Below are 12,126 nucleotides of genomic sequence, written 5' to 3' on the forward strand. Positions count from 1 at the left end.
CAACACGTCCACAGAACAATATGCATGATCACTCAGTCAAACCTCCACACCATTTGACTCAATTTTCTGGAAAGCAGAGGCATATGTTCAGCGCAGAGCCGTGTGTGATTCACGCCCCCCTGCGCCCCAAGCCCCCGCGGAGCTGGGCGAGGCCGGCGGGGAGGCTGCGGCAGCAGGGCCCCGGCCCCGAGCGCCTCCTCCAGGCAGGCGGCGGGATCTGGCCCAGGGTTCCCGGGGGCCCAGGTCCCAGTGCACAGTTTTAGCACCTGGCGGCCCGCTCTGGCCGGGCCTGGCGACCTCAGCCACCTCAGCCACTGAACCTGGGTCACCCCGCAAAACCACAGCAATGGAAACACCTCTGGGGCGGCTGGAGGGGAGGGAAAGCGAAGCGCGGGCGCTGCCCGGGAGCCCCGGGGTCCGTCCCAGCCTTCCCGCCCCACACCCCTGCTGCCGCTGCGGTTTCTGTCGCGCTCCCCCCTCACGTGGCTGTGGTGCATCGTGACCCAACTTGAGTGTGACCGTGGCTATTTGATCAAAGGGCTCTTTTCCCAACAAGTGGGATTTTCAGCTTGGCTGTGCCCTTCTGCCCTGCAAAGCCTGCGGGACGCATCCTCCCCAGTGACAGAGAATCACACGCTGGGAACTCTGCTGGCGACGTGGTCCAAGGCTAAGCCAGCAGGCGGGAGGGTGGCAGGTCCTTCGAGCCTGAGGACAGCCTTCGGCCTTCAGTCTCGGCAAGTGGCCTCCTGCGCGGGGGGAGGGCTGGGCCTGCGGGGGTCCGGGCAGGGGCTTCTCTCCACTGAGTGCACGGCCGCAGGCCCGCGGACCTCGTGCGCCGGGCCCTGCACGCAGCTCCCCAGCCGCGGCTACCTAAAGCTCAGAATGATTACCACCTTCTGGGTGAAACGGCGACCCTGCCCTCCCGGGGCCGCGCGGGGCACCTGCCTCCAGAGATGGCTCAGCCTGCAGTGGGCTCTCCCCTCCCCACCCCAGCACGGAGCCCCCCGCTCCCCGAAGCCGCTGCCGACTCTGACTGGTGAGACCCTGCTCGGGGGTGACAGGCTGCCTGACCCTCCGCAGTCAGCGCCCCCATCTTCCAGGCCCACAGCCCCTCCTGAGTGAGCCCCTCGACCCGGCCCGGCCCGGGCTCCTGTCGGAAGCGACTCCACAACCCACGACTCGGCCTGATTACCTGATGGCTCCTAAGTCAAAGGGCATTTCTGTCCCCAAATCTAGAGGAGTGGCTTCTACTGAGGAGTCACCTCTGGAGAAACGCTTCAGATAAATTAAAAGCAGGCTCCAAGGTCAAAAAGCTTCGGGCAGTTTCTCCGGGAGATACCCGATACATCGTCATTTCTGGGAAGCTCTGCAGTACAGAAACCTGCTTCAAAATTCTGATCGTATGAATCTTTAAACTCAAGTTAAACGTACATCCTAAGAAGTTCCGACCTTCGCCCTGGGTCCATCTCTGCACAGCCAGCGCCCCTGATGCCCCTTTTCTTCTACGGGGACTGTGCACCCAAAGGAATCGGACGTGGGTAAAAACTGAGAGGACGCATCACGCAAGCGGCGAGGGGGGCGTTCCCTCTGGATCTGCACCGGAAGTTGCACACGGTCTGATGTCTTGGTTTCACTGATTCAATAATTCATGTACTGAAGCACGAACTCTGCCAACCCCCAGCCCCCGAACCTGGCAAGTGAACTATGTCTCTTCATAGACAATCAGGAAAGAACCAACACATCGGAAAGATAATCGCTTTTAATTTTCTAAGTTTTCACTTACACAACATGATAAAGGCAGATTTATGCGACTTGATATGACATTTTTACAAAAAATGTCCCCCCAGCATCTGGGCAGTAGTATATAAATATTTACAATGAAAAAATAGGCAAGGAAAAAGGAAATCTTCATTGTTCAAGACAATTTCTTTCCAATGCTTCTCAGAATCTTGAAAATAAAATACTTCATTACCTTTCTTAGTCATCCATATTTACATGTTGATTCAGCTGATGGTTCAAGAAATCTAGGCGTAAGGATGTTTTGTCTACATCACTCCTGCTCTTTTTCTACACTATTTTCCAAGTTATCTGAGAGTAAATTAAATATAAAAATGTAAACTTTGAAGGAAGAGAAAAAAAGAACACGTGTAAATGCACTGATAGAAAGGTCCTTACAGAGGTTAATATTTTACAACACTAAAAACCAAAATAAAATGCTCTCTATATTTCTTTAGTAGGGACATTTGGTTTCAATGTAATTTGATGACATTAACAAAAATTGCCTCTGAAGAGGATGCCAAGGAAACAGCAACGATGTTACCATCCTAACTGATGAATATCCATCACCCTAATTTTCTCTAAAAGAAACTGTGGTTTTTTTCAAAAAGTGACAAATATGAATTATATCACGGAGAGCTTAAAAGCCTCAACAAAGTGTGGTACCTTTTAAATATGAAGACTTTGAAAAATAAATTTGAATAGTGCAAGCCAGCCTATTTAACGTAGTGATATTACAAATATATTCAACTCCAACGTAGGAAAGCACGACTCTGCCGCCGCCCGACGCCAGGCTGTCGAGGTTGTCAGGATCGAGGGCAGCAGGCGGTCCCCGAGGATGCGATGCGAGCGTTTCCATGACGACGCCTCCAGCGGTACCTGCCGCCCTGAGGCAGGGCCGGGGCCTCACGTGTGGGAGCTGCGCCGGCCCCTGGCGCCCAGGGACACGCGGAGTCGCGGCTCCCGGGCGCGGTAATGCTCGTTGAAATCCAGCCTGAAGCTCAGGAAGCGCAGGCTCTCATCAGGGCTGGTCGTCAGCAACACCAGGAACTGCTGCACGATGCCCTGGAGAGACGCAGGGGACACACGCCCATCTCAGGTCCAGGAAGGAACTGCCCACACAACCATGCTGCCTTTAACCCCCTCCGGAGTTATTTCCACCAACACCCACCCTAGCGGTTGTCCCCGGGACCAGAGTTCACCCAGTCAAGGGCAGCCCCACGGGGAAGAGATGCCCATTTCCACAAATGCAAATTCACAACAGTAATTTCATGGAAAAGAACTAACCAACAGATTTTTCCTTTCTGTCCTTAAGTTCTACAAGAATGAGCAAAACAGCAAAGCAACTGGTGGGAAAACATCCTATTTTTAAAATTTTGAATAGATAACTTCAGTGTGACACTTTTCATCTTTCACATGAGTTATGAAAGAGTATTTAATCATACAGCCCTGATGGGAGGACAAATTGAGAACACCAGGAACAGACACGTGATGTAAACCATGGCTCGGGGCCCCGGTGCCTTTGGGGGTGTCGGGCTGCGGCTGCCCCCGAGGGCGGGCAGTGCGGCCACATCACCTCCTCATTGGGGGGTTTGCAAAGACGACGACAGGGTGTGAGAGACGTTCACTCAACTTTAACAGAACAGAATTCCCAACTGCTTCTGTCTGGGCTGAGTCACTGAGGACACCTCCCATCCCTGCCAACCCCCCGCCCGTCTCACGTCAGCTGAGCGTCACCTGCTCAGGGGAAGCGCTCGGCAAAGCTCTAATCGGCAGAGAAAAGGTCACCGACACACCCTTGTCCATCCTTCCCGAACTCTCGAGGTGGACACTGCCCCCCACCCTTGCTTCTGGTGGAGCTCCTGGGAGCTGGGACGCGTGCAGACGCGTGTATGCGACACTAGTCACTTTACACTGAGCGAACACACTGCCTGCGTGCGTGTGCGCGTGTCACCATCTCTCTGGGTAAGGAGGACTTGGGAGAAAGTCCCTAAGGAACCACGCTGCTCAAAACACCGCCAGGGCTTCTCACGAGCGTGAAACTGAAACATGCCGAAGAAGGACGCCTCCACCTGGACACATGAGGACATGCCTTCCCGCGGGGCCGGGCCCAGGGCCGCTCACAAGCAGCAAAGCACGGATGGCTGTTAAGACTCTATAGTGTTTCAGCCACCGACACAAGGAAGACAGCAAAGGACTTACGTGATCAAGAAAGGAAGTCTGAACGGCAGTGATTTACAAAGATCAAGGCTGTAATGTTAAGTAATGCTGGGATTACATTAAGATTACTTTTTAAAAACTGTATTAACTCTACCGGGAAAACATGTAACCACCACTGTCCTTTTAGAAATCAGCACTTGGACACATTTTAAGTTACTGAGTACTCCTTTGCAGCTGGGCAACCATCTTAACAGCACGAACGTAACCATGAGGCACCCATTTCTGAGAATTATGAACCCACACCACATATAGGACCTGGGTCAAGACAGCGCATCATCATCAAAACACCTGCCCAATAGATGTATTTTTGCATTGGACATAAACCAGTCATTACCACCATTTATGAAACGTGTTTTCAACAGAAAGGTAACAGGAGGCCAATGCCAAAGTGAGCCCACTTACAAAAGGGACAAACTTACCCCTTAGTTATGCAGAAGAGAAATTCAGAACTAAAAAGTATGAGGACCTTGGGAAGCAAACTAGATGCCTAGGGAACAGGGTCGTGGCGTTTCAGTCAGAATTCTGAACCAATGAATACATGGCACGGAAACATAAGTTTTCAAGGTCTGGGGTTCAACGCCTGATTTGTCTAATTAGTTACCAGAACTGAGGGGAAGAACTCTTCATAAAATCTTTTCATCTCTATTTCCAGCACTAACATCACCTTGAGAAACATGAAATCAGAAACCAGACCCTCAAGAGAGACAAAGCGGAGCAGAGCGTGTGGCCGCCGCCGCCCAGCAGCCTGAGGCCCGTCCCGCACGCTCCCCACACGCTCCCCACACGCTCCCCGCACGCTCCCCGCACGCTCCCCGCCTGTCCGCAGAGGAGGGGGCCGCAGAGGAGGGGGCCGCAGAGCCGCGCCCACCAGAGCAGCCATGGGAAGGAAGGGCCACCAGAGGTCGGACAGCACCGAGGGCAAGACTCCCACCCAGCGGCAGAGGCTGGACTGGCTGGAACGACGCCCCTTCCGTCATCTGGCATCGAGCGTCAGTTACCGTGACGCGGGCGGCACCCTGTCGCTGGACACGCACCTGGTAGAAATGCGTCAGTATGCGCAGCTGCGAGCATAGCCTTGGTATCGACTCCTGGAACTCCCGGACCCTCTGGCTCTCCTGCTCTTCTTCTGCGGCCGTCACCCCCCACTGGCCCTGAGAGTGAGAGAGAAGCAGACGGGTTAGACTCCGGATGCAAGACGCTGGGGGGCGGGGCTGAGGTGCGTGTTAGTGGCGGGGCGCTGACTTCCACCCCTCTGTGCCGCTGGAAACGTCCATGGTCGTTTTCTGATGCCAAACTGCTCTCTAGCTTACTTTTTTCAATTAATAACATACCTTGGAAGTATTTTCCATCAACACACATGAGTACCGTAGAACTCCCTCACCGTTCTTAGTAATGTTCATCAGCCCCAGTGTTAACATTCTGTGACATCCCACAATTCAGAGATTCCTCACAGCTCACCAGTCTTCTGCTATTAGAAGCAATGCTGTAATAAACAGCCTGTATCTGTCCGTCATTTTGGACGTGTTTCAGTGCAGATACTTTACGTGTCTGTAAACTGAACCCGACGGTTCAAAGCACTGGCACCCTCACGTGTTGCATTAACTCCTGACTTGAACGGGAACGGTTCTTACCGTTTCCCGTAGCCGTGATGCGTGTAAAGACAGTTCTCGATCACTGGTGAAGCTGACTAGCTGCTTTGCAGCCAGCACACGCAGGAATTATCACAGGATCATTTCTTATCAATTAACATGGTAAATTACACGAATAGACCTCTTGAACCCCTGCATTCCTCAGATAAACCCCAGTCTTGGTGAATTATTCTCTCAATATTCTGTTAAATGTTTCCCCTGTATTTTCTGTAAGACTTTTCCATCAACACGCACAACCTAGGTCTGGTATAAAGATTCTCGCATCTGGTGTCAGCTTCACAGAGCTTCCCAAGCAGGCTCTGGACACTTCCCTCCCTGTGACTGAACTGGCGCACGAGCACAGAGCTCTCCACGCCGCCGAGGTCCGGCCGCTCCCTTTCCTGTGGCAGAGCTGCTGATAAGCAACTTTGCTCCTTGCTGAGCCACTGCTCTGCCTAGAATTCGCCCTCTGTCCAGAGAAAGCCCTTCATCTCCCTCCCGTGTGCAGGCTGACTTCACGGGTCCGAGCCAGACAGCAGGCGGCATTTCCGCACCGCCTCGGTGTGTCTGTCTTCCCCCCACGGCCTCCCAGGAGGTGCCCGGCTTGTTCTGCTCCCCCTGGGCCGGGGACGCCCTCCGTCCACGCTCACCCTCATCTCACCGGGGCCCACCTCCTGCTGCCCGGCCGCCTCCGGGTTTCGCTGCTTCCCCAGCGGCTTCAGCGGGCGTCTGGGTGGCTCTCTCCCCATTTATTTCCGTCGGCATGAGGGTCGCGCATTTTCAGAATCGCGTCCTGGGGCTCCGCGGCCTGAGAGACACAGGCCACCTCTAGCGCCCCTCCGGCCCTCCCTCCGTGGCGGGACCTCACCGCAACCCCATCTTCCATCACAAGCTGGCCCTGTCCTCTCTACTGCCTTGTGCCCTCGACGGCAAGCTGCTTCCCTCTGGACAACTTCAGTGCCCGGTGCGTCGTGCGTCCTTTCCACTCTGTCCTGTCTCTTCTGTCCCAGAACCTCCCGACCAAGCAGGTCTGCCCAGACGGCGAGCAGGCGACGGGTCCAGACGGCAGCCCCAGCCCAGAGGTTACCCAGAGGCCTCTCCTTTCATGCGGTGGGCTTAGCCCCGCTGCCTCTGTTGACAGGACAGACACATCTGGTCCCACTGTCATCTCACCAGCGAGACGCTTTCTGGTCTCCCTGACGGTGGTCCTCTTTTACCACATGGTCTGTGTTTCTTCTGACAACCAGGAGGCTTCTAAGTCTGTTCAGTGGCTGCCTTTAAAAGGACAGCTTCACACAGCGGGCCGTCCCTGTGCTCCATTTCTTCAGACAGCGTTAACCAGCCTGAGGGCGAACGATGAGCGCCCCTTCTTGCGGCCTGATTTTAGGAGACGTTATTTCCACGTCTGTATCTTTAATGTATGTACACCTGTCTTACTTACTTCATGAGCTTTAAAAAATACCTCTTGATGCTGGGTTTTAAAAGATGAAGTAAATACTGAACTTATATTACTTTCTATCCTTTCCCTGCCACCTTTTGTCTTCTCGAACACAATTTTTAAATATTCTGTTTTACTGCAGTACATACATATAAAAAAGCACAAGAACTCTAAGTGGATAGCATGATGCAGTGTCACAATGCGGCATACGCGTCACAGCTGGGCTGACATGCACGTTCACGTCAGCAGCACAGCGGCTGCGTCCAAACACTCTGTCTTGTACTTGCAGCCAGGTAACGATTTTACATAGTTAAATTCAGTTTTGTTTTATAAATAAAAGCTATCCCTAATAATTAAAAGCAAAAATGAAACCAATTAATCTAACTGGGTACTGAGCTGGTGGCAAAACCTTACGGGAATAGCTATTTCAGGGAGGTCACCCTGCAGGAGCCGACACGTGGCTGGGAAATCGCATGGCTGCTGCACTGTGGGGGGAGGGTCAAGATGCCTGTTCTGAGAGAGTGGTGTGTACAGGTGTGTACAGGTGTGTACAGGTGTGTGGGGGGCAGGTGGAGTCAGAGAACAAAGAGCTGGGTGAGCTCCTGCTAGAAAACAAGATTTCCAATTGTGAGACAGAAAAAAGAAGAAAGAAAAGGACTTTAGCCCTAAATTTGAATTGAACATATTATCACACACGGTTTTGAGAAGTGGGAAGAAAGCAGAAAACTGAGGGCAGGGACTGAAGGAGGAAGAGGCGCCCGGGAGCCCTTGCCCAGCAGCAGCAGTGCAGATCGCTGCGGCAGGGGCGGGCAGAGGCCCCCGACCAGGCGCCCTGGGCCCCCCGAGCCGTCCTGCACAGCCCCTCCAGCCTGCGGGGGCCTCAGGTCTGATGACAGTGCGCAGATCACCCTGCCTCGCGAACGTTAACCACTCCTCGGGTACGCTCGCAGCTCTCGCCTCTCCCGCGTATCCCGAGCACGTCTGAACAAACACGCTGAATAACCTGCCTTATCAGGCAGACCTGCTCCGAGGCGCTGACGGGCAACAGTCTGGGGAGTGAGCCTGGGCGCCCCCAGAGCGCAGACTCCCAGCTCAGCGATTCCCCAGAAGGGCAGAGCTCTGGGCAAGTGGGCAGTTTGAGAAACCACGGCCATGGCGGGATTCACTGGACACTTAACAGCTGACATACACCAGCACATGAAAGTAAGGAGCTCCAGGGGAGTCTGTTTGTTTATTATCACTCCCGTTCTACAAACCAGGAAACTGGTCTCAGAGAGGTCAAGTCAGCAAAAGCACAAAGCTGGTGACGGGGTCGTGGGCCTTCAGTCCGCCTGGTGCGCAGGCTTCCTGGGCGGGCCCGGCCGGGAGGCCCCGGGGGCAGGGGGTCGCCAACTCTGACATTTCAGCCACAAACCCCTGCTCCCGGCAATGCAAACAAAGTGAGCAGTACACCCATCCCTAGAACACCCTGAAGGCACGACACGCACACGATGCGCTGTGTCCCTTCCAAGTTAACGATCCTCTAACGCAGACTGTAAGGGAATACTCAAAAATAAAACTAATCCAACCGCATCAACTGAGCAGTCTGTCACCACCCCAAGAATAAGCATCTTGAAAAAGTGAAAGACTGTACAGATTATATCCAATACAAGACATCCCATAAAGACTCAAACTCATTCAATAAATCTTTGTACTTCAAGGTCATGAAGGACATGAACCACTCAGTAAGGTGACTGAAAATAGCCAACGTGCACAAACCCGGTTCCCACGGGTACACATGTGCCCGCCAGCTCCACATGAGAGCGACGCAGAGTCGGGCACCACCCAGCGGAGACACCGACGCAGACGAACGTCTCGACACTTGACTGAGGAACGCTGGCAAGAGACCAGAGCTTCCCGTGAACTCTGCCCTCCCTGATTTTGAAAGCTGAGGACAGTGACGGTGCCCACTCCCTGTAAAAGAGTCCAGAGCCGCTCAGGACCCCAGCTGGACGCGGCTACGACCACAGCCTCAGCGACATTTCAGCGGCAGAGTCTGCTGCGCTGGGAATCACTGCGGCAACAGCTCACCGTCTAAGCGGATGAGCCCAAGCCCACCAGCACCAGAACCATACCTCGGCTCCACGCTGCTGCTTCTTCTCCTCGAACTGCAGGCGCCTCTGCAGCTCCTCCAGGGCGGCTCTGTAGATGGCATCTTGAGTGTTCTGAAGCTCGATGATTTGATCAAACACGGCCCTCAGCTGGTTTAAAAGTGCCTGGGGAGAGAGGACAAGTTTTTTCTTTTCATGAACAGAGCCCCCAACACGCTTATTACTAAGTTTTTCAAATAAAATATTGACACTTAGTGAAATTCTCAAGGCGCTGTTTAGCTGTTCATTCATGCATCAGCAGACACTGACTGAACGCCCGGTCCTGGCAAATACGCGAATTCTGAATCTCCATAGCAACAGCAAGCAGTCAGAGCCCAGGCTCTCGCTGAATCACCTCCCATCCTCACTGAGACCCGGCAACCCAAGGTGCTGCCCGACTCCACGGTGTGGAGCGCGCAGCTGCGCCCGCAGCGGGACTGCTCGAGGATCAGAAAGCGAGGGGAAGGGATGGAAACACTTTTTTTTTGTTTCTGGTGGCACATACCAAAACCAGACATGGAGAATATGAGAGAGGAAATTCTTGGAAAAGTATAAAAAACAAATCCTGCAAGGTTTTTTAGAAAAAGGTATCATGCTTTACACCAGGAATGAAAGGATGGTTTTAAACCAAGGGCGACAGTGCGTCTCCCTAATTCACAGGGTTCCTCAGGGCACACACCTACCGCAGGTCATGCATTCTCTCTCCAGTGCGGCACGGAAAGGACACCACAGCAGTCTTGTATGTACACCAAACGATATCCACGCACCATACACATCCTAACCCAAGGCTGTACGGCGAGCACCACGACACCGGCGGAGGGGAAGGGGCAGGGGGCTGAAAGGTAACATGAGAGCCAACACCCACGGGGTCTTTCGTGGACAGCAAGCAGTGCGCTCGGCTCAGAGCTGCCTGTTCCTGGTGGGGCCTCAGCCGTAACACAAAATCAAAACAAAAGCTGGAGACGACTTTTTAACAAGGATTTATTTCCTCTAGTTTGTTTCTTTATTGTAGTCAAATAAAAATTGACTATTTTTGGAGCTGGGGTGACTTACTGCTGTTTACTCCAAGCTAAGAGTGCAACATGTGCTTCTGTTGTCAGCAATCTGTTCAGACAGGGCGGCGACGGAAGTGCCTTCTGTGCTGACACCGGTTTGCGACAATTTACAGTGTGACTCAGGATTTCTCTCAAGAATGCACAAGCAGAAATTACGGAAATGTATACACACACCTGTCACAACCTCCAACTTCAAAATTACGTGTATCAAACAGCCTTGTTTTTCTTACTAAGTGACGTACGAAAAATACATTTAATTTATGTCAATAACAGACTGCCTTAATTTGTTTTATATATTGGGTTTCTTAAAAAACAAAAAACCCTCTAGTGATTACTTTAAATAAACCATCAAATTAAAAGTAAAACCCTCAGCAGACGGACCATTTCAGAAAAGATCATTAAGGCCTTCAGCAAACGACTCCTTCCATGAATTTAGCCAGGACCAACTCACACGTAAACATCTACTATCATGAGAAAATCACGTTACAGGCGAAAATATTTTCTCGCTTGGATTCTGTTCATCCCCGTAGACATCTTTAGCAGTGAGCAGCGTGGCCTCTAGCTGTTTACAATGGAACGTCCACATGTGCAAACGGGCAGAGACACCGCCACTGGCAGGTGCGTGTGCTCCTGATTCGCCAGCTTGGGGACAACCCCCAGCCCTTCACACGTTTTCTAAAAAGCGTTAGATCTAACGATCGTAAATCTCCCTGCAAAACACACACACACACGATGACTTTTAACTGTTTAAAAACAGTAGCAGCTCACGTGTGCCAGGCACTATGGCGACGGCTCACGAGCAGCACGCAATTTAATTCTCACAAATGTAGGGAAGAGAGAGGGGTGTCGTGCTCTTTCAAAACACGGGAACGCCGGGGTCAAAAGCTGAGAAGTAGGACGGAGCCTTAGGTCCACCTGCCCGCAGTGCCCCGCACTGTGCGAGTGGACAAGGACATGGTGGCAGCGAACGCCCGCAGCCCATCAGGTCGGGCCCTGGACACTCATCTACCTGGACTGAACATGAGCGTGTCAGCAGGCAGACCCCTGACAGGACCTGCCCACAGCGCCAGCCTGATACAGACGAGGTGCAGTGATCGAGGCTGAAAGCCCTGAGGTGTGCGCTTCCTAAGTTCTCCTTACGCTCCAAGTATTTTAAATTACTCCTGTGCCACTGTTTCAATATATTTATAAAACATTCTATATAGAAGCATCTTTGATCTGAAGCATCTGTAAAGAAGCACACATGATCAATAATTCTCTAATAATGAAATCTGGCATATCAAAATACCTGTTTTCCCAGCCATGGATGGCTAACCAGATATACTAAAAAAATCAGACAAGTACAGCTGATTCACTCTGTTATACAGCAGAAACTAACATACCATTGTAAAGCAATTATACTCCAATAAAGATGTTATAAAAAATGATAAAAAAACAGCACTAAGATACAATTTCTCACCTATCACACTGGCAAAAATTTAAAGTATGACAACATGTTCTGTTGGCGAGGCTGCAGGAAAACGGACTCTCACGCACCCGCTGCTGGGAGTGCGAACGCACACACGCTTCCGGCAAATATCTACTAAAGCGTCTACTAAAAAAGAAATCAGACGAAACAGCGTGTTCCCACAGAAGGACCCCTGCAGCGGGTGGAGGTTTAGTGGGAAGCAGCCCTCTGCAATCCTGAAACGTCTTTAAAGTCGCACATTTAACGTCAAAAATGTACTTGAAATTTTGCTTCCTACTTCACATTTGCCTCAAGTGAAAGCAAAGTGTTCCTTATTTTCCCAGATCTCTGAATAAAATCTAAGCTCCGGGAAGACTTGCCACATGGAACATGCAACTTTCAGCAGGGCCTACAGGAAGGAGTGTCAGCAAAC

The 12,126-nt window shown here is 52.0% G+C and overlaps 1 protein-coding gene across 3 annotated transcripts in view; it reads right to left on the reverse strand.

Annotated features, from left to right (window-relative positions):
- Window positions 1-1,741: 1,741 nt before the first annotated feature.
- The window catches only part of TUBGCP3 (tubulin gamma complex component 3), a 60,790-nt gene continuing 50,405 nt past the window's right edge, over window positions 1,742-12,126 (reverse strand). For all 3 annotated transcript variants that reach the window (XM_079902860.1, XM_079902859.1, XM_079902861.1), the window contains 3 exons: window positions 9,177-9,317; window positions 5,031-5,147; window positions 1,742-2,841 (listed from right to left, as the gene is read on the reverse strand). In XM_079902860.1, the coding sequence (XP_079758986.1) occupies window positions 2,683-2,841; window positions 5,031-5,147; window positions 9,177-9,317 (417 nt within the window). In that variant the 3' untranslated portion in view covers window positions 1,742-2,682. The remainder of the gene's footprint in view (window positions 2,842-5,030; window positions 5,148-9,176; window positions 9,318-12,126) is intronic.

This window comes from Stenella coeruleoalba (genome assembly GCF_951394435.1).
Source record: "Stenella coeruleoalba genome assembly, chromosome: 18".
Lineage (NCBI taxonomy): Eukaryota > Metazoa > Chordata > Mammalia > Artiodactyla > Delphinidae > Stenella > Stenella coeruleoalba.